This window comes from Asterias amurensis, chromosome 8 (assembly GCF_032118995.1).
Source record: "Asterias amurensis chromosome 8, ASM3211899v1".
NCBI classification, from domain to species: domain Eukaryota; kingdom Metazoa; phylum Echinodermata; class Asteroidea; order Forcipulatida; family Asteriidae; genus Asterias; species Asterias amurensis.
Genome location: NC_092655.1, coordinates 19973500 through 19996320, shown reverse-complemented (window position 1 = coordinate 19996320; position 22821 = coordinate 19973500). Strand labels below are relative to the sequence as shown.

The following is a 22821-nucleotide window of genomic DNA, read 5'->3' as shown; positions in this document are numbered from 1 at the left end:
AAATTGTTATTGTTTATTTTTGGTTTGTCGATATTTACATCATTAGTAAATAATAACACTTTAGTTTTTTATTTATTACTTGTTTAAATTTTTTTCCTCAACATTATTACAGGAGCTCAAATGAAAGAATTACTGTCACCAACACCAACCCCCTCCCCCATATCCTAAATAAATTAATAAATAAATAAATGAAATAAAAATCTAATATAACATTTAAATAAAACTCTGGCTACTTTCAGCTTGATCAAAATCAAAAGATTTGCACATTCTTACAAAATATACAAAATTACTGACAAGACATGAACCACTTTCGCTATCAATTTAAAATAGTATAATAACTTTTATTTATGAAATTTGCATAGGCCGCTTGACTGATTTTGTTCAACTCGAACTTCAAATTGGAATATACTTTTTTTCCGTCTGAATTTTAACTTCTTTCTTTCAAATAATGTATCGTACAAATTGATGTTGACACTTTGAGAATTAATTGGCATACAAAAAGTCTGCTGAGTTAATGGTATGCTTTACAGGGAGGGGTGGGCGGAGCTCTAGTTCACTCTAGCGGAGGCACTTCTATCAAAGCATGCACACAGTCCCCTCCAGCACCCTGAAGAGGATCCGTTCTCCTGCTTGTCCATCTCAGCCCAGGGGTTGATACTTAAGTAGGAAGTTGATGCTGTGAAATGAGAGATGACAAAAAATAAAAAAAATTAGAAAATAAAATTGACATAATTTAAATTAGGTAAAAAAAAACACAGAACAGACTGCTTCTTCAAACCCAGTTGAGGCTCACATGTGCAGCTTATTTGTGGCTGTCATGGCCAAGTGGTTGACTGCACTGTACTCGAGCTCTGGCGGTTAATTCAATAGGCTGTGGGTTCGAATCCTGGTCATGACAATTTTTTTTTTTCTTTGGCTAAGATTCTTTACATTGATCACTTTTTTTCACCCAGGGGTATATATGGGTACCTACGAGGGTAGAGGTTTGGAGGGTAGAGGTTTGGAGGGTAGAGGTTTGGAGGGTAGAGGTTTGGAGGGTAGAGGTTTGGAGGGTAGAGGTTTGGAGGGTAGAGGTTTGGAGTGCCACTTGGGCTGTACACTCCCAGGTAGCTGAGAAAGATTCCTGAGTTCTGTGAAAAAAACTCCACCGGAAAATCATAAAATAGTTTAATGTGTACTATTATCTGTCTAACATGTCTAACCTTTGAGTTGGCTCGGCACTTCGATCTTACGCCGTCGTGTCTGATTGGTTGGTACCCCGCCAGGTGTTGACATCCCAGATGGTGAGCAGAGATCCTCATTCTCAACAATGGTTCCCATCAGGCAGTTGGTCTCATTGGGTGATGTCACAGAAACATCTGAAATACTATAGTAATCAAATCATTCAAAAAAATAATATTTTATTAAAGTAAAATAGTGAAAAACAATCACATCGGATAGTCAGCATGTTTGATGCCAGCCACCCTTAAAAGCGCCGCCCAAGCAAAAAACGCTGGTACCAGGCACAGATTGAACATGTTTGGTTACCTTATTCTGCTAAGCATCATTTTGTTATGCTTAGCCACTTTTTGTGCTAAGGCAGCTAAAATTGGGAGTATGCCAATAGTAAGAGGATTAAGAAAATTATACCATGTGTCTGTTTTTGTTTAAAGGCCCTGGACACTATTGGTTATTACTCAAAATTATTGTTAGCATAAAAACTTACTTGGTTACGAGCAATAGAGAGCTGTTGTTAGTATAAAATATTGCGAGAAACGGCTCCTCTGACATGTCTGAAGGTAATTTCTCACTCAAATAATAAACAATTTCAGTTGAAGCCTTTTATCATGCATCTGAACGCACACAAGTAATACACACGGGTGTTTGTTTTCCATTATTCTCAAATTTCTTTTCAAATTTTGTACATGTTTGTTATTTTATACATGTGTTGGGATACACCAAGTGAGAATACTGGTCTTTGACAATTACCAAACGTGTCCATTAATGAGGTATGTTGATCATCTGACAATTTGAGATACCAGTAATCTCTACTCACCCCAAATAATCGGATTCATCCAATGTTGACATCGATTGGTTGAATCTGAGGTCAGTCTGAGACCCAATGCTGATGGTTTCCATTGTTGGCTAAATCAGGAAGAATCAGAGAGACGAGTCAGGGTTTTATACCAGACCGAACAACTCTTCATAAAGCGTAATCCCTAAAACTTTTAAAGTATCTCAACTTTATATCCAGTCAGCTTTAAGTCTGAAATTACATCATCCTTTTAGAACTCACTGGTACCTTTAACTGACAAGCAAACACTGGACAGTATAACTTTCAGGGCAAAAGGCCCGGTCACACAGGCCTTGATAACGAGAATCAATAACGAGAACGTTAAAAATGCACGCCCTCGATTGGTTGGATAATCGTGGGCGTATTCTGCGTGGAGCAATTCAACCAAGAGAATGCGTTCTCTTTGCATCGTTATCATTATCGTTTTCGTTATTGCTGCAGTGTGACTCGGCCTTAAGAGGTAGTACCGCCCTCGGGTATTTATTTGTACTCCTAGCTATAGTGTAGCATTTATGGTTGAAATTTCCTTTTCATGCCAAAGATATATTGAATGCATACCTTAGGGGTATCCGCAGTGAACCCTTGTGTTCCAGTGATCTGCTCCAGAACCTCCACCTTTTTCTGTAGGTAGGCAACCTCGGCAGATAGCTGTTCAAATAAACGTGAACCGGTTATTAGTATTAGCTGAATTCTGGGGCGGTGAGAATGTTCACCTTTGTACACAACTTGTATTGGATGCATTGTCGCAGAAGATAGTAGTAACTGCTTTGGGCCTTTGACCCGAATAAACTTTCACTGGGGCACGTTGCCACTGTCTGAAATAGGGTTGTCCCTTCACAGCCAAGAAGGATAAAGGCGTGGGCTCAACCACTAGGGACCTGGCTGGTATGAGCAGAATGCACTACAGTCCAGACTTTTTACGAAGCAGTTATGGTTTAATGCCTTGCTAAAAGGCACAAGTGTAGTGACCGGGTATCGAACCCACACTCTGCTGCTAACAACACCAGAGCTTGGGTCCTCCTAGTTCGCCCAGCCACGACACGCCACACCTCTAACCCGAAGCGTTGGTTTTCGAAAAAAGGCCTATTCAAAAAATATTAAGACGTTGCTAATTCTTACTTTAGTATTCTCGTACACCAGGAGACTACTGGATAATGCTTTATCTACAAATAGGTCTTGAGCTGATAGATTCCCTGAAGAGTGACTGGTAGGAAGACTAGCTCTAGGGCCTGAACCCTTATAGTAGTCGCCCACCGTGTTGAGACGTTTCACAATTTCTTCAGAGAGTGCAGTAGCTGTTGAAGACGGTAGTGAAAGATTGAAAAATAAAAAATTGATCACCGATGTAATCATCATAATGAAAATAATGTAGAACTCGCCACAAAACTGAACTGTTGTATTTGACCTTTGACACATGGCCTCATTTGCATTTGACCTCCATCAACCCATACAGGCAAGTGCTCCACACAATATCCTCCCATGCCTAGTGTGGTTCCTTTTTGTACGCACCCATCACTGTTTTGGGATGCAGGGAACATGACCAAAATGGTGGCAGCAAAAGTCTATTCTTCTACTCTTCAAAGTAAACAGTAATATCACCTGTTAAAGGTACTGGACACTATTTGTAATTACTCATAATAGTTGTTAGCATAAAAACTAACTTGGTAACAAGCAATGGCAAGCTGTTGATAGTATAAAACATTGTGAGAAACGGCTCCCTCTGAAATAACATAGTTTTTTTTATTAAGAAGTCATTTCTCCCTCAATTAATAAAAGACGAAGCATTTTACTATGGAACTGATTTGCAAATTTTGTGCAAAAAGGGTGTCTTTTCTTTCATTATTCTCTTGCATCTTCGATGACCAATTGAGTAAAAGTATTCCCAGGTTTGTTATTTTATGCATGTTAAAATACACCACGTGAGAAAACTGGTCTTTGACAGTTACCAAAGGTGTCCACTGTCTTTAAATACTAACCTTTGCTATCTAGTGTACAAGGTGCAATCCCACCCACGGAATCGTGTAACTTCTGCTCAACGCACATTTTCAAATGCTGAAGCTGTTTAAGCAAGTCACTCGTAAGATTCGCATCGTCCGTCGGCAGAGGGCGGTATCTCTCGCTTTTGCCAACGATACCAAAAGTTGCTGGGCTGTGTTAAATGAAAATGGCATCAGAAGAATGTTGTAAGCAATGTAAAAGATATTGATAAGAATGATAACTGATTCTTCTATAGCACATTTTCAGTAGCTGTATCAATCTGCTTTACATTAATGCCCTGGTCATTTGGCCAATAACATTCATTTCATCTTTCTCAGTAAACAGCCAGGCTGCCGTGGCGCTCTAATACTGTACACAATATCAACCTCTACCCTCGCAGGTACCCGTTTACATACCCCTGGTAAAAGAGAAGCAATATGCTTATAGCGTTTAAAGCATCTTGCTCAAAATCACAAAGTGTCAAGAAAGGGATTCGAACCCACACTCAGATTACTTAACCCCCAGAACTTGAATTCTAACCCACTCGACTATGATACGACACCCTGTAAACACAGACAATGATTTAAAGACACTGGACACTATTGGTAATTGTCAAAGACCAGTCTTCTCACTTGGTGTATCTCAACATGCATAAAATAACAAACCTGTGAAAATTTGAGTTTGATTGATAGTCGAAGTTGCGAGATAATAATGAAAGAAAAAACACCCTTGTCACACGTAGTTGTGTGCTTTCAGATGCTTGAGTTCGAGACCTCAAAATCTAAATCTGAGGTCTCAAAATCTAATTTGTGGAAAATCTTTCTCAAAATCTATGTTACTTCAGAGGGAGCCGTTTCTCGCAATGTTTTAAACTATCAACAGCTCTCCAGTATTTGTTACCAATAAGTTTTTATGCTAACAACTATTTTGAGTAATAACCAATAGTGTCCACTGCCTTTTGCTGAGGGAATTTGAGGAGAGTATTTGTTTACCTTGCAATACCACTATCGAATGTCATACTTAGAGGACGATCAGTGAGGTTTGAATCGGCGCTGCTCTGAAGGCTAACGGTGTCGTCCAAGCTGTGATGAAATGGATTGGTTTGGCGAGCGGTGATCAAGGGGTCGTCAAATGATCTAAATTCATAAAGAAAATAAATAAATAACAAAATGCCATCTTAGCCAATTCCTTTGGAGTGGTGATCAAGGGGTCATCAAATGATTTGAATTCTTAAATTAAACTAATAAATAACAAAATGCCATCTTAGCCATTTGCTTTGGAATAAGTTGGGAAGGTAGTGCATTCTACGCTTGCAGCCAGACTCCTAGTGGATGATACCCATGCCTACATCCTTATGGACTGCGAAGGGAGAAACCAGAGAAGCCAGACACCTTGATGAGCCTAATAATAAAGATGATGCCAGCTATTGCCAAGGAAGATAAAAACAGAAATATGAAGACGATTTTATTAAGTGATGGAGATATTGAATCACAAGACAAAGCCTGGCTCCAGGTATTTACCTCAGTATTAAGGGGATCTGGGGATGGATTATATAATACCTGTAGACCTCCGAGGTCACCGATGACATCTTGGGAAAACAGGATGCCATTATGGACGTCTTGTCCTCACTCCTTTCAACCATCGTCTCCAGAGCATCTTCAGTCTCCGTCATAGTTTCCTCGGTATCTTTCAGAATGGAGGTTGAGCCTGTATGGTAAAACAGTGAATGTTTATGTTTTACTATGGCTTCCAATGAAACTGAATGTCTGTTTTGGGCCCCGCCCAAAAACCCCACCCAAAAACTCCACCCAAAAACCCCACTCAAAACCCCACCCAAGGCACCTGTATCAATTATCCCAATTATCAAAGATCAGCCAAAGTGCAGCCTTGTTTTGAGGTTTTTTTTTTTTTTTTTTACAAAACTTTATCATCACAAGCTATTGGAGGCAACACAGAAGAAAAACAAATACACAAGGACATTCAGGATCCTCAAGTGTGGGGAAAAGGAACCCCACAAGTTTAAAGAAAGTACTAGCTACTGCTGGTTCGGGAAAAACCAGTGGGCCTACCCAGAAAGTTTAACTGGCTGGGGAAGAGGGGAGGGTTGGGGGGGGGGGGGGGTTACATAGCATCTGGAAGCCTCATCTAGATCTCACTTCTTCACGATTCTCCTAGAAAAAAAGTTTCATTAAACTTACCTTCATTTCCTGCTCTAAGATTTGGGGGCAACAAGTTATAGATCGCCGCACTCACGGCTTGCAGAAGTTGGAGATTGATTGGTCGTCACCGGACGCGGCGGGCAGTATACACTTTTCTATTTCTGAGTTTCAAACATGTGAACTTTTATACAAGTTTGTGGATAACTAATTTGTTTTGATGGTATAACTGACTGATGATGGAATAATATGAGAAAGTAGACAATTATTGAAAAATTATTTCAATTAAAGCATTAATGTTATTCATGCACTAAAATAAATGTTTTCATAAATCACCTGCCATAAATAAATTAGTGTAGCCAAAGCCGCTATTTCGTACACGTCCCAACCTTCCTCAGTGCATGAAGCGGTAAGCAGCAGCCAATGAAGTCACCTCAGCCAAACTAGAACCACCTAAGCCTTTTGCCAATGTCATCCATCTCTGATGGGATGGAGTAGAGGGAGGTGTGCGTGGTTTTGCGTTTGGCAACAAGAGGGGTTGCTCCTCATCAGCCCCTACCGGTTTGGTTTTTAAAATGTAAAGACGTTTACGGAGCACGTGGAGATAGGAGGAGACACAACTAAAGAAACACTGAACATTCCACTCTAGACATTGAGGTAGAAGTACTCTAGACGATAAACACTGATCGAATTCAAGAAGCACCATTTTGGCAAGTCTTTGAAGAAGAATCTTGAGTGTGGATTGAATTGTTTCGATGGATTGAATTGTTTTGATGGATTGAACATGTTAATCCACATAGCTCACAGTAACTATATTATAGCGAGGCCACCGACACGCCCCTTTTAGGTATGTGTAACTTAACTGTTAGACCTCAAAAAAAAGGATGACCCAACTGCTGCTGCATTGATCAACATTAATAAGCTGTCCCATCCACCACGAGGATTAGAACAAATCTGCTAAGAATGGACTTCCAGGTTGGAATTCTACCGTGCGAGTGCAACGACCACTTTATCCTATCAGGGCTAGGAGAGTGGGCTGAAAATTATGGTGAGTATAGGCTAGTTAATTGATGTCTAGAGTAAGTTGTTAATAACATCTTTATTTGGATGAGTTTCCGTATCCTTCCACCACGTTTTCTTTCGTTGTTAACTTAAATAGTGAATCTAATTTACTAAAAAATAAGATAGCAATTTTTATTGCTTTTCTTTTTTGTAATGAAAAAAAAAAAAAAACAGTTGTGGCTGGATGCGGATAGTTTCCCATTGATGAACAACATGCAAACTCTGGCGCAGTGGCCACGTCGCCCACTGCATACGTAGCATTCCACAAATCACTCCATACATTGTTAGTCTTTCTTATGTTCATTTCGACGTTTGCCTATTCAGTTTTAAAAGACCCGCTAAAGACGATCAACGAATGACACAAAAGTAACAAAAGCTGAGCTTCCTAGTAAAATTGCTGGTATATCCAACGTATAAAGGGACTGGACACTATTGGTACAATTACTCAAGATAATTGTAAGCATGAAAACGTACTTGGTAACGAGCATTTGGAGAGCTGTTGGTTGGTAGTATAAAACATTGTGAGGGTATAAAGGTGGTAGGTTTTGAGTATTCGTTCTAAGAGAAAATGTTTCACTTAAATATTAATAGACAGCTGGAGCCTTTCTATGCTTCTGAGAGTGCCCAAATCTGTGTAACAAGAGTGTGTTTATTCTCGGTCATTGTTTGCTTATAACTTCGATGATCAAATTGAGCTCAAACTTTCACATATTCATCTATGCAAATGTTGGGATACACGTAGTGATAATGCTGGGCCCAATTTCATGGCTCTGCTTACCGTAAGCACAGAATCGGCGCTTACGGAAGCAGGGAATTATGTGCTTACGGCAAGCGTGTTTCACGGGTTAGCGGCGAATTTTGGCTTCTGCGCGTGCGTACTCCCCGTTTACTAGGCATTCTACGCTTACGGCTAGCGCAGAAATTCAGCGCTTGCATGTCATTGGGGAATCGTGATCGTAAGTGCAGGATTCGGCGGTAAGCAGAGCCATGACATTGGGCCCTTTCACAATCACCGAAAGGTGTTCAGTGCCTTTTAGAATATTTGTTTTTTGGCGGGAGTGTAGAAAATTGCCGGGTGTGGTCTCGACGTTTCAAACGGTCTGCTCGGCTTCAGAACACTCCGAATCTTGAAAAATGACGGCCTTTCTCCATGTTGACTCGGGGAAAAAAAGCTTAGAATTTTCAAACATTTTGGTTGTACTCATTCTGTCAAGCTGTCTGGACAGTTGGGTAGAATTTGACATAATGATTGAGTAATAAAAGTGGCAGTCTGACAGGGAATTTTAGTGTTTTACTCAAACTCATTGAACAGTCATAGAATTTAACAGTGCATAATAGAAATACACGGTGTAGAATGCATCAATATCTTTATTTCTTTTTCGAAATAAAATCAGCTTTAAATTGAGTTTCTTTTAGCATTAAACAATTTTCAAAGAGAAAGAAAAATACACTGTTTAAAAACAATTTTAATAGTCATTTTCATTTTAAATGCTCTTTCCAAATGCTGGAGGGCGTTTTTATTAAGCACGACAAGTCTTGCTACCAAGAATTTACTGCCAAACCAACATGTCACATGTACAATTGGTAAATGGTATCCTTAGCAAATATAAGAATTGTTTCTGCTAAATCAGCTCGAGATGAAATAGATTTATTTATATACAACAATCATAACTAAATATTACAAAAAACAAACCAACCAAATATATTTATTTTGGTTTAACCTATGTACAAAATATAATCAATTTAAGTTCTTCTAACAATAAAATACAAATTGTTATGTTAATCTGAAAAAGGTTTTAATAAATGTGAACTTTAAATTCAAAAAATAAGCTTGCCCCTAAAAGACGGGATCACGTTTGTAACAAAGCCCCCAGGAATCAATTTCAAGCCTAGAATACCATCTTCGTTTTCCATTTGTATAGGGCCCTTCCATTACAAAATCTCAATGTATATGGGGACATTTTAGAAGGGGCACCAAGGCAAAGAACAGGGGCAACAGAGGCCCATTACATTCATTGCCTCCCGTGTAATACCGTAGCCCAATGTCATACTTTTATTGTCTAATCAACGGGGACACTTCAGACAAAACAATTTGTCAAGTTGCTTACAATATTGTGACAGGTAGGCTTTTGAATAAGAATTACTCAATTTCTTTTCATGCCACACCAATGTATCAGCTTACCTTTAAAGCAGCTCTATGAATTTGAGCAAAGAGTTTCGGAGGAAGTTTTTCTGGGGGTGAAAACTTAAGATTAATACTTAGGTCACTACATTTATAATAGAGTCATCGTCATCAGCGGCGATTTCATCACCCTTTTCTTCGGACTTCTCCGGTTGCACAGTCTCCGACCATTCACCGCTTCTCGTCTGCTGATCGGTTCCAGACAGATCCGAAAGGAATCGTTGGAATAGCTGAACGTCGGGAGCGACGACCGGACGACGTTCGCTCGCCGCCGCATCAACGCCGCCATCCGGGATGTGGAGATTCAGAGATCGCTCGTCGTCATCCAAGTCCACGTCGCACCGACGCGGATGACGTGATGACGAAGCCGTCGAGTTGGAGCCGGGGCTGGACGAGTTCCCATTCTTGCGTTCCTCGCCCGTGGATGAACCGAACGTTGCCTGGACTGATTCTGCCTGTGGTGGCGCCCCATATCCGAAGTCAGCAACATGAGCTGCCTGCATGCCTTTAAGGATGTTGACTGCGTTCTGGTTTGCTGTTTGTGCACGGCCTTCGTTGACGAGATGTAAGACAGCGCCCCCATTGGCCTGGTAGACCAATTTGTTTTGTGGAATCACTTGAGAGGAGGGATTTTTTATGAGGACTTGTACTGGCTGGATGGCAGGCTGTCCAACTGCTGTTGGACCTGCGGCTGTTGCATGACGTAGTATTTGTGCTGAATCTGGTCGGCGAGGTGGCCCCACGGGTTCTATCACGTATTGCTGAAAAAGGTGTACATAATTTATCTTAATTATAAGTAAATTGGCCAGCTTGGAGATATAATTATAATATTGTGGTAATAATTCGAAAATCGCGCCATGGTTTTCTAATAAACATGTAGATTTAGCTTCTTGAAAAAAATCCCATAGATTAGGGTAACATTTATAAGTTTCCTTGAATTACCTGAGCCTGGGGAGGTGCGTGTTGTGAATTTACACTTACACCGCTGGTGCCCGGCCTCTGCGATTGAGCGCCTGCTGCATTCTCACGGTGTGTCATCGGTGGTTGGATACCTGTGAAAGTACAATAACAATAATTCACATTCCACATTGGATTATTTTTAGGTTGTTTTCCGTGTATCTTCCAAGGAAAAATAGTTTTTTGAACAGTTAAACGATGAGTTTCATCTTATAAAATAAAACTAACTTTAAGTTTTGTTTTTGTTTTGTTTTAAATATATTTTTTTACATTTTAAGAAATAAATATCGAACACATTAAGTTTATGCCAAACTTACCGACGGGTCCATGCTGTGATATGACGTAACGGGGGTTCGACGAAAACGTGAAGTACGAGGTTGAATTCGGATTGAGTTTACAGTTGGGCAAACTATTGGCGTGGTCACCACTGGGTACGATGCTGAAACCTGTGTTTTTCTGTTTTGGCGGTCGAGGACTATAAACCCAACCTAAGAGGGAATAAATAAACAAGTATTTTGAGGTATTACTGCAACTTCACTTTCATTTGGTTCTTTTGTAATATAATAGCCTAATGTTAAGAATTGGTATATAAAAAAATCGTCCATGATCACATATATACATAAAACTTACACGGTCTAAAGATGATGGTAGTAGAAAAAACCCTTGAAATATTTATGAGAAATAAACACCTCCCGTTTGGAGTTTATCGCTCAGTGAGCGTTTTATTCATTTTATTATAAATCGATGTCCATGCAAAATGGTTATCGAAACAATACACAGACGGTCTAATAATGAAGATAGTACACAACAGCCCTTGAAATATTTCTGTCTGAAATGTCATATTTTTATGAGAAATAAATGAAACTAATTTCCCATTTGGAGTTTATCGCTCAGTGAGCGTTTTAGTCAATTCTTTTTTAAATCGATGCAATGTGCAATCGAAACTTACACATACGGTCTAATGATGATGATGATAGTACACAACAGCCCTTGATATATTTCTGTCTAAAATGTCGTATTTGATGAGAAATAAATGAAACTATAATTACCCGTTTGGAATTTATCGCTCAGTGAGCGCTTTACTCTTTTTTTTTTTAAATCGATGTCATGCATCATTATTTTTTCACTATTTTCTCGTGACCCAGATGGCCGATCGATCTCAAACTTCTACAGGTTTGTCAGTTTATGTATGGTGATTACAGAAAGTGCTTACACTGACATGTAGCAACTATTTTGTTGGCAAAAACAAATTATGTACTGTTCCTTTAAAATCTGGAAAACTTTTTTTTTACTAGTTCCAACATTTCATAGAGGGCGTCATCAGACTTACCCGGATGTTCCTCCCTGTGTTGTTTCTTCAGCTCCTCGGCCTCCCTGTAGAAAGGGTCCTTCTGCGCATGCGTCAGAGCGTTCCAAGCTTGACCTAACCGGATGCTGATGTCTGCATTGTTGTTGCCCCGGAAGCTCTTTGCCAGTAGTGGTCGGTTGATGCGCGCCCACACCATGAAGGCGTTCATTGGGCGGCGGACACGGTCGGGATTGGGGCGCTTCCGACCTCGGCTGGAGAGGGCGTCTTGAAAACAAAAATCATAAAAACCATTTTTTTTTTATGGAACACGAAATCATGAATTAACATATATGATAAAAATTGTTAAAAGTACTTTAGAAAAAACCACTATGTAAACAAAGTGCCACCCCCTACCACCATGTTCCCACTCTTGGACAAAGTACCCCCCCCCCCCCTATAAATTCCAAAGTTTTTAGTACATCATGCCAATTAAGAACATGTGTAAAAAAGCCAGATTGTGTCTAATTCGCTCGGCAACATCGGTCTCTTTTATCCTAGACGGCTGGACTTTTGGTGATCTTGTGCCCAGATGCACATCAATTATTTCGAAGTCACATTCTTTATGGTATTGTGTTGGTTGATTGTATGGTGTTTTGATTGTTTATAATTCTTGCTTATTTCCAAGTTGTGTTTTTAACCTTTAAGCTGCTTTTAAAGGCACTGAACACTATTGGTAATTGTCAAAGACCAGTCTTCTCACATGGTGTTTCCGAACATAAGCATAAAATAACAAACCTGTGAAAATTTGACCTCAATTGGTCATCGAAGTTGCGAGAAAATGATGAAAGAAAAAACACCCCTGTTGGACGTATAAGTTGATAAGTTAATATGTGTTTTGCGAAATTACCAAACGTGTACCTTCCCTTTAAATAACTTGTTTGTATTGTACCAGTGCAATTCAACCAATCGGTTGACACACTTTAAACAATTGATCGTTCCCGGCGTTGGTCGATTTCCAGCGCTGTGTACGAACCAACCGCGGGTTCGAGGGAATTGTTTCTTGTTCGTCTGCTTATTAAACAATGGATCGTCGTAATAATGTTTGAAGTTGACAGAACTTCGAGAAGAGGAATAACAATTATACAAAGGTATAACAAAACAATTGTTGCACGCTGTGACTGGGGTCCATGGGTTTTGTATACTCTCGAGGGGAAATGGCACCCGAGGTGAGGTGCCATTTCCCCCCTCGAGTGTACAAAACGCCATGGAACCCGTCACAGCGTGCAGCAATTGTACATTGATAACACACCATGTCATGGTATAGTACGTTCACTCCTATGGAAAATGGTCTTCTTGCTGGCTTTCCATTTTGGATTTTTGTGGTACTTTTTTATTTTTGACTTTTCATTGTACCACCATCAGTTTGTGTTTTCTGTGCTATGCTAGGGGGCTAAACCTCGGGTGTCGAAGAAACGTTCTCAATTGCATGTAAAGTTCGTCGTACGCAAATTATGCATGTTTTACAACAACCATATTTCACATATCACTTATACGTATCAACGGTAATGCCGGTGGGCTAAAGGAAGTGGATTCAACAGAAGGCAATAGTTACAAAACAAAATGTCTACACAATACGCCATGGGTGGGACACAATGTCAAGGACAGAAAGGACAGAAATTAATCTCATTCCAAAGAGTTTTTTAACAGTAACTATCACATACGCCAACGCCATATCCATCAAAGGGAAATATTAAATGTAGGTGTGTGCTTCTGGGTTTTCCCTCCCGATACAACATCACAGTCGGGAAATTCCAAGTTTCCCGTGGAAAAAAACCCAACATTGGGTCATTGTTACGATGTCATGTGATTGATAGACCAATCGGAGTATTTTGAAAACAGCAATTTGCATAAAATATACCTTTCTTTTGTTGATAAACAAACCGCCTTTGTTGATATGGACGGCCGAATGATAGTAAAACACTCAATCACATTTAACAGATGTTTTTAACCAAATTCAACATTTTCTGTAAACTTTCTTTTAAATAAAATACCTCACATATTTAGGTGTTTTGTGTTCACTCATTGTTTGAATATTTTTGTAACCTTGTTACAAATAGTATCGATCTACTTTTGATTTGCATTTATGGCTTTCCTTAGTATTCCAACCTGGGTTTGCAAAAACACTCGGGCTGATATAGGTGGACGGTGTCAGAGTCGGCCATTAATATTGTCGATTGATGCATATCGCCTAAAATTGGCTCGATATTTTATTACTAAGGGTTCTTCCAAACCCACCATGATGAGTGATTCAATACCAGGATACTCAGATTTAAAACGTCTTGGTGAAGGAGCTTTTGGCGTGGTCTATCTTGGGACAGATGACACCACTGGAGAGAAACATGCTATAAAGGTTCTACGTCTGGCTAAATCTGCACAGAAGGAAATAAAGGCGATGGGTAGACTTTCCAAACACTCTCATATCATTGAATACAGGTGGAGTATGCCGCTTTCACACAACAGAACATGCCTCATCATGGAGTACTGCAGTGGCGGTAATCTAAACGACTACCGCTTGAAAAATCGCAGAAAACCGCATCGTGATCTCCGCTTCATGAGGGAAATCGCCTCTGCGGTCGCATTTCTGCATCACAACGGCGTCATCCATTACGATTTAAAACCAGATAACTTGTTACTCACTTCCACTGGAGACTTGAAAGTTGCAGATTTTGGTATTTCCAAACTTGCCTCCGAATCGAAACAAGGCGGCAGTCTATACAACTACTACACAGACATGGATTATGGCCACATATATTTCTGTGCACCTGAGATATTTGGGGGAGAACATAGATCTACCGAGAAAGCTGACGTTTTCCAGATGGGTGTTATATTTGCATGCCTTCTACAAAAACGACAGAAAGTGGAACTTGGTAAATCCACAATGGTAGGGGTTTTCGTGAATCGTATAGGCGTCGGACAAGCCTTGCACGAAGGTTTTCTGCAGCGTTACGAGCTTGATGGAAAACTAACCATCAGCCAAGACTTGCGCATCTTGGTAGAACAGATGCTACACAAGGATCACCATGCTCGCCCAACTGCAGATACAGTTGACAAAAGACTCGAATATATAACAGAATGGCCAAGTCCATACAGCCAGCAACAACAACAACAACAACAACAACAACAACAACAACAACAACAACAACAACAACAACAACAACAACAACAACATCAACAACAACAACAACAACAACAACATTATCAACAATATTATCAACAACAACAACAACAACATTATCAACAACAACAACAACAACAACAACAACAACAACAACAACAACAACAACAACATTACAACAGATTGAAATTCACCAACGACAGTCGTCTTGTAGAAGTGATATGCACAACAGGATTGCTTGCGTTATTGGGGGGAGGAGTTCTTGCTTTATATAAAAAGGTAAGATGATTGTAAGTTCGCTCAATTGTAAAAAAAAAAGTGTAAAACTAACGTTATAGTAAATTATAACATCCAATGGGATCAATGGCGAAATAGGTAATATTAATATAAAAAAAGCATAATGGCAAATGCATCAGAACCTGGAATAATCTGATAATTTACCACAAACAAAATAAACAAATGCAATTTGCTGAACAAATTGAAACAAACATGCAATTCGTCACTTTCATGGAGAAAGGTAAAACAGCGATTGATATTTTTGTCCATTGTTGTTTAACAACAAGATTCTAAACTATTTGAGTACCCGAAGCAAAATGGCTGATCAAACGATTGTTTATCATTAATTGAAATTAGGACCTCTTTATGTAAAAGTATCCGTTAAATTTACGGCACTTACCTTGCAGCTAGGGTGCCAGGTAAAGCGCCGTAAATTTCACAGTGAAAGTTTTGTAAACTACCCCTTCAAGGCACAATTACAAAAATTTCCACTGTGAAATTTACGGAACTTTACATCATGGCACCCTAGCTTCCAGGTAAAGTGCCGTAAATTTTACTGATACTTTTACAGTGTACTCTCAATTTGCATTTTAATGATGAAGTTCATTTTACGAAATTTAATAACCACGAGATTACTTTAAAACTGTTATCGCAAAATTTATTGGTTGGATTTGATTAAGTTCACGTCAAAATGTCGAACTCAAAATATTTGAAATGGTTTTATTTTACAGCTGAAGTAATATCACGACAACGTATTATAGGAATTGGGACCAACCAATAGACCAACGGGCCAAAATTCAAGACATCAAGTTGCGTCGAGCTTCGGTGAGCTTGTCTAATGAGGCATAATTCAGAAAGGAACTTTTAGGCAACCCGGAAACAACCAACTGCAGTTCACTCCACATGATCACTTTGGTAGCACATGAGTAATTCTTCAATTGTTCTCGATCCCAAGGAATGTCAACATTCAAATGTGAATGTTCATTTCTTCCTCGAACTGGTTTCCTACAACACGATACAGCCAACTGCACTGCATGTATTGCAAAAAAAAATAATATAAAAAAAATCGAACGGTCTTGCAACCTCCACTAAAACATGTGAGAACATGTGAGAAACATGTTAAAAATGCAATATTGTTTTTCTTCTTGAAGATATCATGAATGTGATTGTTTCGACATTGCTTCAAACAAAGGGCCTTGATTCACCGTGTTCTGTATGTTGGTGTTTTTTTGCAGTGTACATTGGTTGCCCTTTTCGCACCTTGGACTTTAAACATTGTTTACATACATGTACTTGTTTGCATCCAGTGCAAATGAAACATTTTAACTCACCAACCGAACCTAAGTCAGAAGAATATCGTGCTTTTCAGATAATTCCTTACTCTTAGTGTAAAAGAGTTAAAAATTCACTCTCTTGTCCGAGTGGTGAAAGTTTTACTCTTTTGAGAGTGAAAGTCAATCTGTCACTCTTTTTGAGTAAAATTTGAACAAATTTCACTCTAAATCTAGTGAAAAGTATACGTCAACCAAGATATATTCAATCTTTAACCACAAAAGTTTATGAAAAAGAAAAAAGTACTGTGTAGACTAAGGCATTATGCCTTTTAGGCCGTTGTGTTTATGAAACATTATAGGCCTATACTCAGCTCACTGGTCCGATATCCAACCGAGTTGTTTGAATTAATTCGAAATCAAAGTTTTACAAGAAAATAAATGTTCCTTTTAAAACGGTCACCTTTAGAGTGACGTCACCTGACATTTGATGAAGTCATTAAAACAGGAACTTAATCTTTGGATGTTACACATCCCTACTTGAATACATGGGAGGTTTAAGCCATAGTCGCGCATAACGAATGTTTGAAAAGTCTCCCTTTAAAATGAGGTCACGTGATAATTGAAAACGTCATTGAGATGTGATCTCAACTTGTAGATGAAACACATCCCGTGTTGAGTACATGCAAGGTTTCAGCTCAATTGCCTATGTTTTGTCTGTATATATCTTTTAATACTGTAACTTTAAGTTGACGACACGTGACACTTGATGACGTCATAATAAAACGACCTCAATGTTTTGATGATACATCCTTGTTTGAAAACATGCAAAGTATACATGAATAGTTCTTGAGATATGAATGTTTGAAATAATGTTAAATTTCAACTTTCGGTTTGAACCAGAAATCAAAGTCAAATGGGGTCAAAGTCTGTGCAGAATTTGCTACATTCCTCAAGACCCCTCCTAAAAATCTTTTAAATGTACTTCTTGAGTTTTTATAATGATTTTTTTTAATAACCAAGGTCAACGTGGTGTTAATTTGAAGGTGATTTGACATAAACTTTTACAAGAGACTTAAAAGAAATCCAATAACAGAACTACACTGTAGTTTCAATATTTCAATTAATGTCTGATATTTAATCTTTAATCGAAGATGTATAATATTTAATCAGGAAATGTTAAATGAAAATCGAAAATAGTATTTTGTAGACTAATAGGGCCTCATTTTTCGATGTCATTGGTTCGATTCCTTAGCGAGTTGTTTTTGCTTAATTATCTCATTGTATTTTGGAATCAGAATGCTGTAAATTTTAACACTTAGATGTGATATTTTGCATTCTGATTTAATTTTGAATATTTCATTGAATGTAGTAACCTTTTATAACCAAGACATAATCTTTAACCAAGATATTTAACCAAGATATATTCAATCTTTAACCAAGATATTTAACTTTCAATCAATATATTTAATATTTTAATCACAAAAGTTTTTGACTAAGCGAAAAAAAAAAAAGTACTGTGTAGACTAGGGCCTTATGCTTTGTTTAAATTGATTTGAAGTAAAAGTTCTACAAGAAAATATAAACGTTCCTTTTGAAACGGTCACATTTAAAGTGACGTCACCTGACATTTGATGAAGTCATGGAAACAGGACCTTAATATGCTACACATCCCTGCTTAAATACTCAGAAGATTTCAGCTTGATCGTGCATAATATTATTTGATGTAAATATGAATCTTTGAAATGTGCACCTTTAAGGTGAGATCTCGTGACAATTGAATTGAGATGCGACCTAACATTGTAGATGAAACACATCCCGGGTCGAGTACATGCAAGGTTTCAGCTCAATTGCGTATGTTTTGTCTGTACAGTATATATCTTTTAATACTGTACCTTTAAGTTGACGACACGTGACACTTGATGACGTCATAATAAAACGACCTCAATGTTTTGATGATACATCCTTGTTTGAAAACATATCAACCCATATCAAGTAGGTATTACGTCTAGTAACAAGTATCTAATTCAGTATTTTCCATGTTTTGTTGTATTATAGCTGTCATTTGTAATTCCATAAGTACGCAGCACTGTAAAAAGTAATACCAATCTCCAACAGAAAAGATTGTAACCAGGGCCCAATTTCATAGAGCTGCTTAAGCACAAAATTTTGCTTAAGCAAAAAAATCCTTGCTTAGTAAAATCAGATTACCGGCCAAGACTCCACTCAATTATTATGCTAAGTGAACAATAGCTAAATACCAGTCACAAGCAATGTATACGTCATGAAATTTTGGCCAGTAACATGTGGAAAATAAGCAAGCTATTTTCGTGCTTCAGCAAATTTTTTGCTTAAGCAGCTCTTTGAAATTGGCCCCTGATGTAACAGACGAGGCCAATTCCATAGAGCTACTTAACGGTCTTGTGCCTACTAAGCGCTGCAGCTAACCGTACAAATGCGTACGTACTAAAAGGCGTGCAATCTTCCAGTGCTTACTGTATGGAGAAATGTAAGGCGCAAGACGGCCGTCTTATTTTCTTGCTAACCTGTGAAATGACTTTATGCTTTGAAAAGCAAGTTGTTTATGCTACAAAAGCACTTTTGTCATTAAGCAGCACTAGGAAATTGGCCAGGGACTTTGAGGCTATAGTTCCTGATTGACCACGGCCCAGATTGATAGAGCTGCTAAAAAGCACAACAATCTGCTTCGCGTGAAAAACATTGCCTTGTTAAAAACACAGATTACCAACTAAATGTTCAGGTGGTGTTAAGGAACAGCAATTAACAACAGTTGAATACTAGTTGAACAAGCAATATGCAACAAATTGAACTTTGGTTGGTAATCCTTTTTTTTATCAAGGAAGAAATTTCATGCTAAGCATTTTTTTTTTGCTAAGCAGGTCTATGAAATAAGGCCCACCTCTCTGATCAGTGTTGTTATGTAAATGTCAATAGTGAATAAATAAATAAAGAATACTCGATGCATAAATAATAAGTCTGAGATAGAGTGTGTGTATTGACCAATCCGCGGGGGAGTTTTGCTAATAAATAACCACCATTATCAGCTTTAAATCAAGTTTATAGGGAAATTCAAGAATGAACAAAAATGATAGTAAGATAATGGCAAAATAGTTCAAAGTATTTTGAACAGTATGACACGATTCAGATCATACTTAATTTGCTCAGTACTAACAACTATTTTACAAAATATACGCAAACTGTAGTTCATCGTAGTATTGCAATATTAAGAAAATGTAAAACAAAGTTCCGAATGATAAAAGGACAGTTCAAATCAAATACCCCTTTAATCGAGGCGATTGACACGGTCGAGGGTGTCGGGGAGCATAAAGCAGTTCGACGTTATCTAGAAACATAACACAATTTATTTCTAAAATGGTCTACGGCAAGCATCTGAGCCCCCCCCCCCCCCCCCCCCCCCCCCGCTCAAAAATCCCATCCAAACACTTTACTGGATACTTTATGCGTTGTTGCAGGGCGGGTTTATTTATACAGCAGACATACATACCTTGATTATGTGAACCGGCAGCAGTGGTTGGGTTGACATCATCTTTTTCATCCAGGGAGGGTGGGATGGGTTTTGATGTGACCGATGGGGGCGCTTGCTGACCCAGTAGGCCTCCTGCACGAGCCGTAGGTCTCTTGGCAAGAATGCTCTGGTGACTCGCACTCCGAGGGGGGAGACTTGAATTGTTCTCGTTGATTTGAACGGTCGGCGGGACGACAGCGTAGTGAGTTTGCGGCGTTGGGTCATCTTTATCGGCGATCGTTCGGGGTTCCTTGGTCGTGGATGCCGTGGGATGTAGGATCTCTTGGCTCCTTGGTTTATAGTTAGTCAGCTCGGTAAATGTCCTGTTCACCGTTGGGGAGGCCGCGCCACCGCCACCGGGCACGGTCACCGTGCTTCCCTCGCTGATACTATGCCGTGTTGGCGTCGTCTTCTTGGGTGGGTCATCTTCAACATCTTTGGGTGTTTTCGGGCTTGTTGCCGGATGGTTGACTTTGGTCGATGCGGAAACGTTTGTTGGGTCTAAGCCTGGTTGCGCATATGGACTATAAAGGGACAAGTGTGTGGACAACGTTACAAACCTCATGCACTCTCCATTTTTCAAGATGAATTAAAAAATACATACTATGGTATTAATTTTTTTGCATAGAGTTTCATTGCCGAGTGATTAAGAGCATTGAATTCAACTTGTTCTTGGTGGTTAAGTCATCGAGTGTGGGTTCGAATCCCGGTCGTGACACTTGTGTCCTTGAGCAAGATACTTTACTATAATTGCTTCTCTTCACCCAGGGGTATAAATGGGTACCTGCAAAGGTAGAGGTTGATATTGTGAATTAAAAAGCCTTTGGATATATGGTTGCTCAGGTTGTATACTCCCCAGGAAGCTGAGACTGATAAGGCACTATGAGGCGGTTATTGTGAAATGCGCTATTTGTAAGAATTTGTTATTATTTTTTATAGGCTATTCAACCACAAGTTGAATGAAATAAAGCATTTTCAACTATTGTGTGAAATCTAAGAAACAACCTACCCTTCATTAGAAGTCTGAACTGTGTTACAAATAGCGGCCGTTCCAGTAGATTCAGGTTGTAGCGTCACCGATGACGTCACGACTGGTTCTCGTTGAAGAGGAGGACGGTGACTTGGAATCACTTCGGAGATTCGGACCGATGAACAGCCGTCTGCTAACGTGGTATTCACCGACGGCTGTTTTCCGATCTCTACACATCTATAGAGCTTCTCGCCTATCTTGCAGGTGATGGTGGGTAGGGTGGGTTGCAAAGTTGAAGTGTTTGTGGGATCGGGAACCACGGCGTTGGGTTTTGTTGGGTAGCTAGTACAACCGGTTTGGTGGAGGCTGAAATGAAAAACACAGGAAAAGCACAATGGCACCACAAGTTTTAAACAACATCTTCTTATTATTTGCACATTAAAAAACAAAACAAACAACAACAACAACAACAACAACATCAGCCATAATAAGCATGATAAGGCAGCTCATAAATTTTTGCCAAAAATAGGCCAATGTAAGGCTCAATTATTATTATCAAACGTGATTTGAATTTTGAGGTAAACGTGTCAAGACGTTAAAAAAAAAAGAGAACGATTTTTACCGATTATTCGACACTCCCTGTAGAATCGACGAACCGCTATTAACCGCAGCAGAAGCCGGTACTAAGTAGAACAACTGCCTCCCATCGTTGGAATCGCCGTTTCCGATACGCGAATTCGGGTAATCGGGAATCGACGGCGTGAGAATCGTCAAGCTGTTGTTCATGTTGTTTGCTGGGCGGAACTGTTGTGGAAGAGGGTTTTGGCGGGAATGTAAGCTTTGTGTGGTTACTCTGTTTTCGTCTGCTTTCTCAAGACAGGATTTGGCTACAGTATGAGTTGGTGGAGTATCGTGCAGCAGACGAGAGGGTGGCTTTTCGCGGCTTTGTACGACATCAACCCTCTCTTGTTGTTGAAGAAGATAAGGCCGGACATTACCCGAGGTCCCCAAATTTGCGGAAGATATCATTTGAACGGTTGGAATAGCTGCGATCGGCGGACCCAAGGCAAGACTGCATCTATTTGATGTTGGTAAGTTCAATCCAGAGAGCATTTTTGAATCCGTCTTTGTTGAGTATTCTTTGAAATATTGACGAATGTTTCAAGCCTTTTTCCACACTACAAGTACAACCGATTTATGTCACAACGGCAGTCGAAAGAGACATAAAAAAACACTGAATTTCTTCAGCAAACAGGAACTCGACTACTAACTACAAATCGCACGTCATAAAAATGTGTATCAAACCTATATTATTACATCATAATAATTGAATGTAAACAATGGAACAATGGAAAGGAACAAAGTGCGCGCGAATGACAACTTTGAACACAAAGTTTAAGTAACGCGCGCGCTGTCTGTTTCAGCGTCCATACGCTCGCGTGTGGTAGTTTACTAACACGTAATTTTACTGAGTGCGTCACACGCGTGCGTTTCTGCAGCACGCCGCTGTTTCTTTTGGCTCCAAAACGCAACGATTGTCATTTTGTACTGAACTTCCCGTTTCATTGTTCAAATTTACAACAACTTGACATGTTGATGTGCTGAGACAGAGAGCTATGCAAATGTTAACATCTGAGATTATAGCAATTCTTATAGACCTCCATGTTTCATCAGTCGTCTATTTGTTCTTATTAGCTCGGGATAGGCCTCTAGAATCATCGACTTAGTTTGATGATAAACAATAGAAAAGTGCACGCGCTGCGCGCAACTCTTATAGCCAATGACGTTTCACCCAAGATGGTCAGTGACGTCATGTGCAATCCATCTGTAGTGCCAATGTGTGTGGGTCTTGGAATTCCTTTCTTACATTAATCAATCAATCGAATGTGTTCTTAATCATTTGTAAC

General features: G+C 39.3%; 3 protein-coding genes across 3 annotated transcripts; 1 reads left to right on the top strand and 2 right to left on the bottom strand.

Moving 5' to 3' along the window:
- Nucleotides 1–83: 83 nt before the first annotated feature.
- Nucleotides 84–6656, bottom strand: LOC139940610 (uncharacterized). The gene is made up of 10 exons (XM_071936949.1): nt 6523–6656; nt 6229–6350; nt 5590–5737; nt 5023–5166; nt 4030–4202; nt 3173–3348; nt 2612–2701; nt 2036–2124; nt 1203–1366; nt 84–676 (listed from the first exon to the last, which is right to left on the bottom strand). The coding sequence occupies exons 3-10, from the start codon at nt 5700–5702 to the stop codon at nt 549–551; spliced, it is 1077 nt and encodes a 358-aa protein (XP_071793050.1). The 5' UTR covers nt 5703–5737; nt 6229–6350; nt 6523–6656; the 3' UTR covers nt 84–548.
- A 1960-nt stretch (nt 6657–8616) lies between these two features.
- Nucleotides 8617–22202, bottom strand: LOC139940738 (uncharacterized). Its single transcript, XM_071937106.1, has 7 exons — nt 21537–22202; nt 20954–21280; nt 19924–20468; nt 11718–11960; nt 10705–10875; nt 10373–10482; nt 8617–10191 (listed from the first exon to the last, which is right to left on the bottom strand). The coding sequence occupies exons 1-7, from the start codon at nt 22025–22027 to the stop codon at nt 9508–9510; spliced, it is 2571 nt and encodes an 856-aa protein (XP_071793207.1). The 5' UTR covers nt 22028–22202; the 3' UTR covers nt 8617–9507.
- On the top strand, nt 13902–19794 carry LOC139940739 (serine/threonine-protein kinase pdik1l-B-like). Its single transcript, XM_071937107.1, has 2 exons — nt 13902–15129; nt 15858–19794. Exons 1-2 carry the CDS (start codon nt 13972–13974, stop codon nt 15864–15866), a joined length of 1167 nt encoding a protein of 388 aa, XP_071793208.1. The 5' UTR covers nt 13902–13971; the 3' UTR covers nt 15867–19794.
- Nucleotides 22203–22821: the final 619 nt, after the last annotated feature.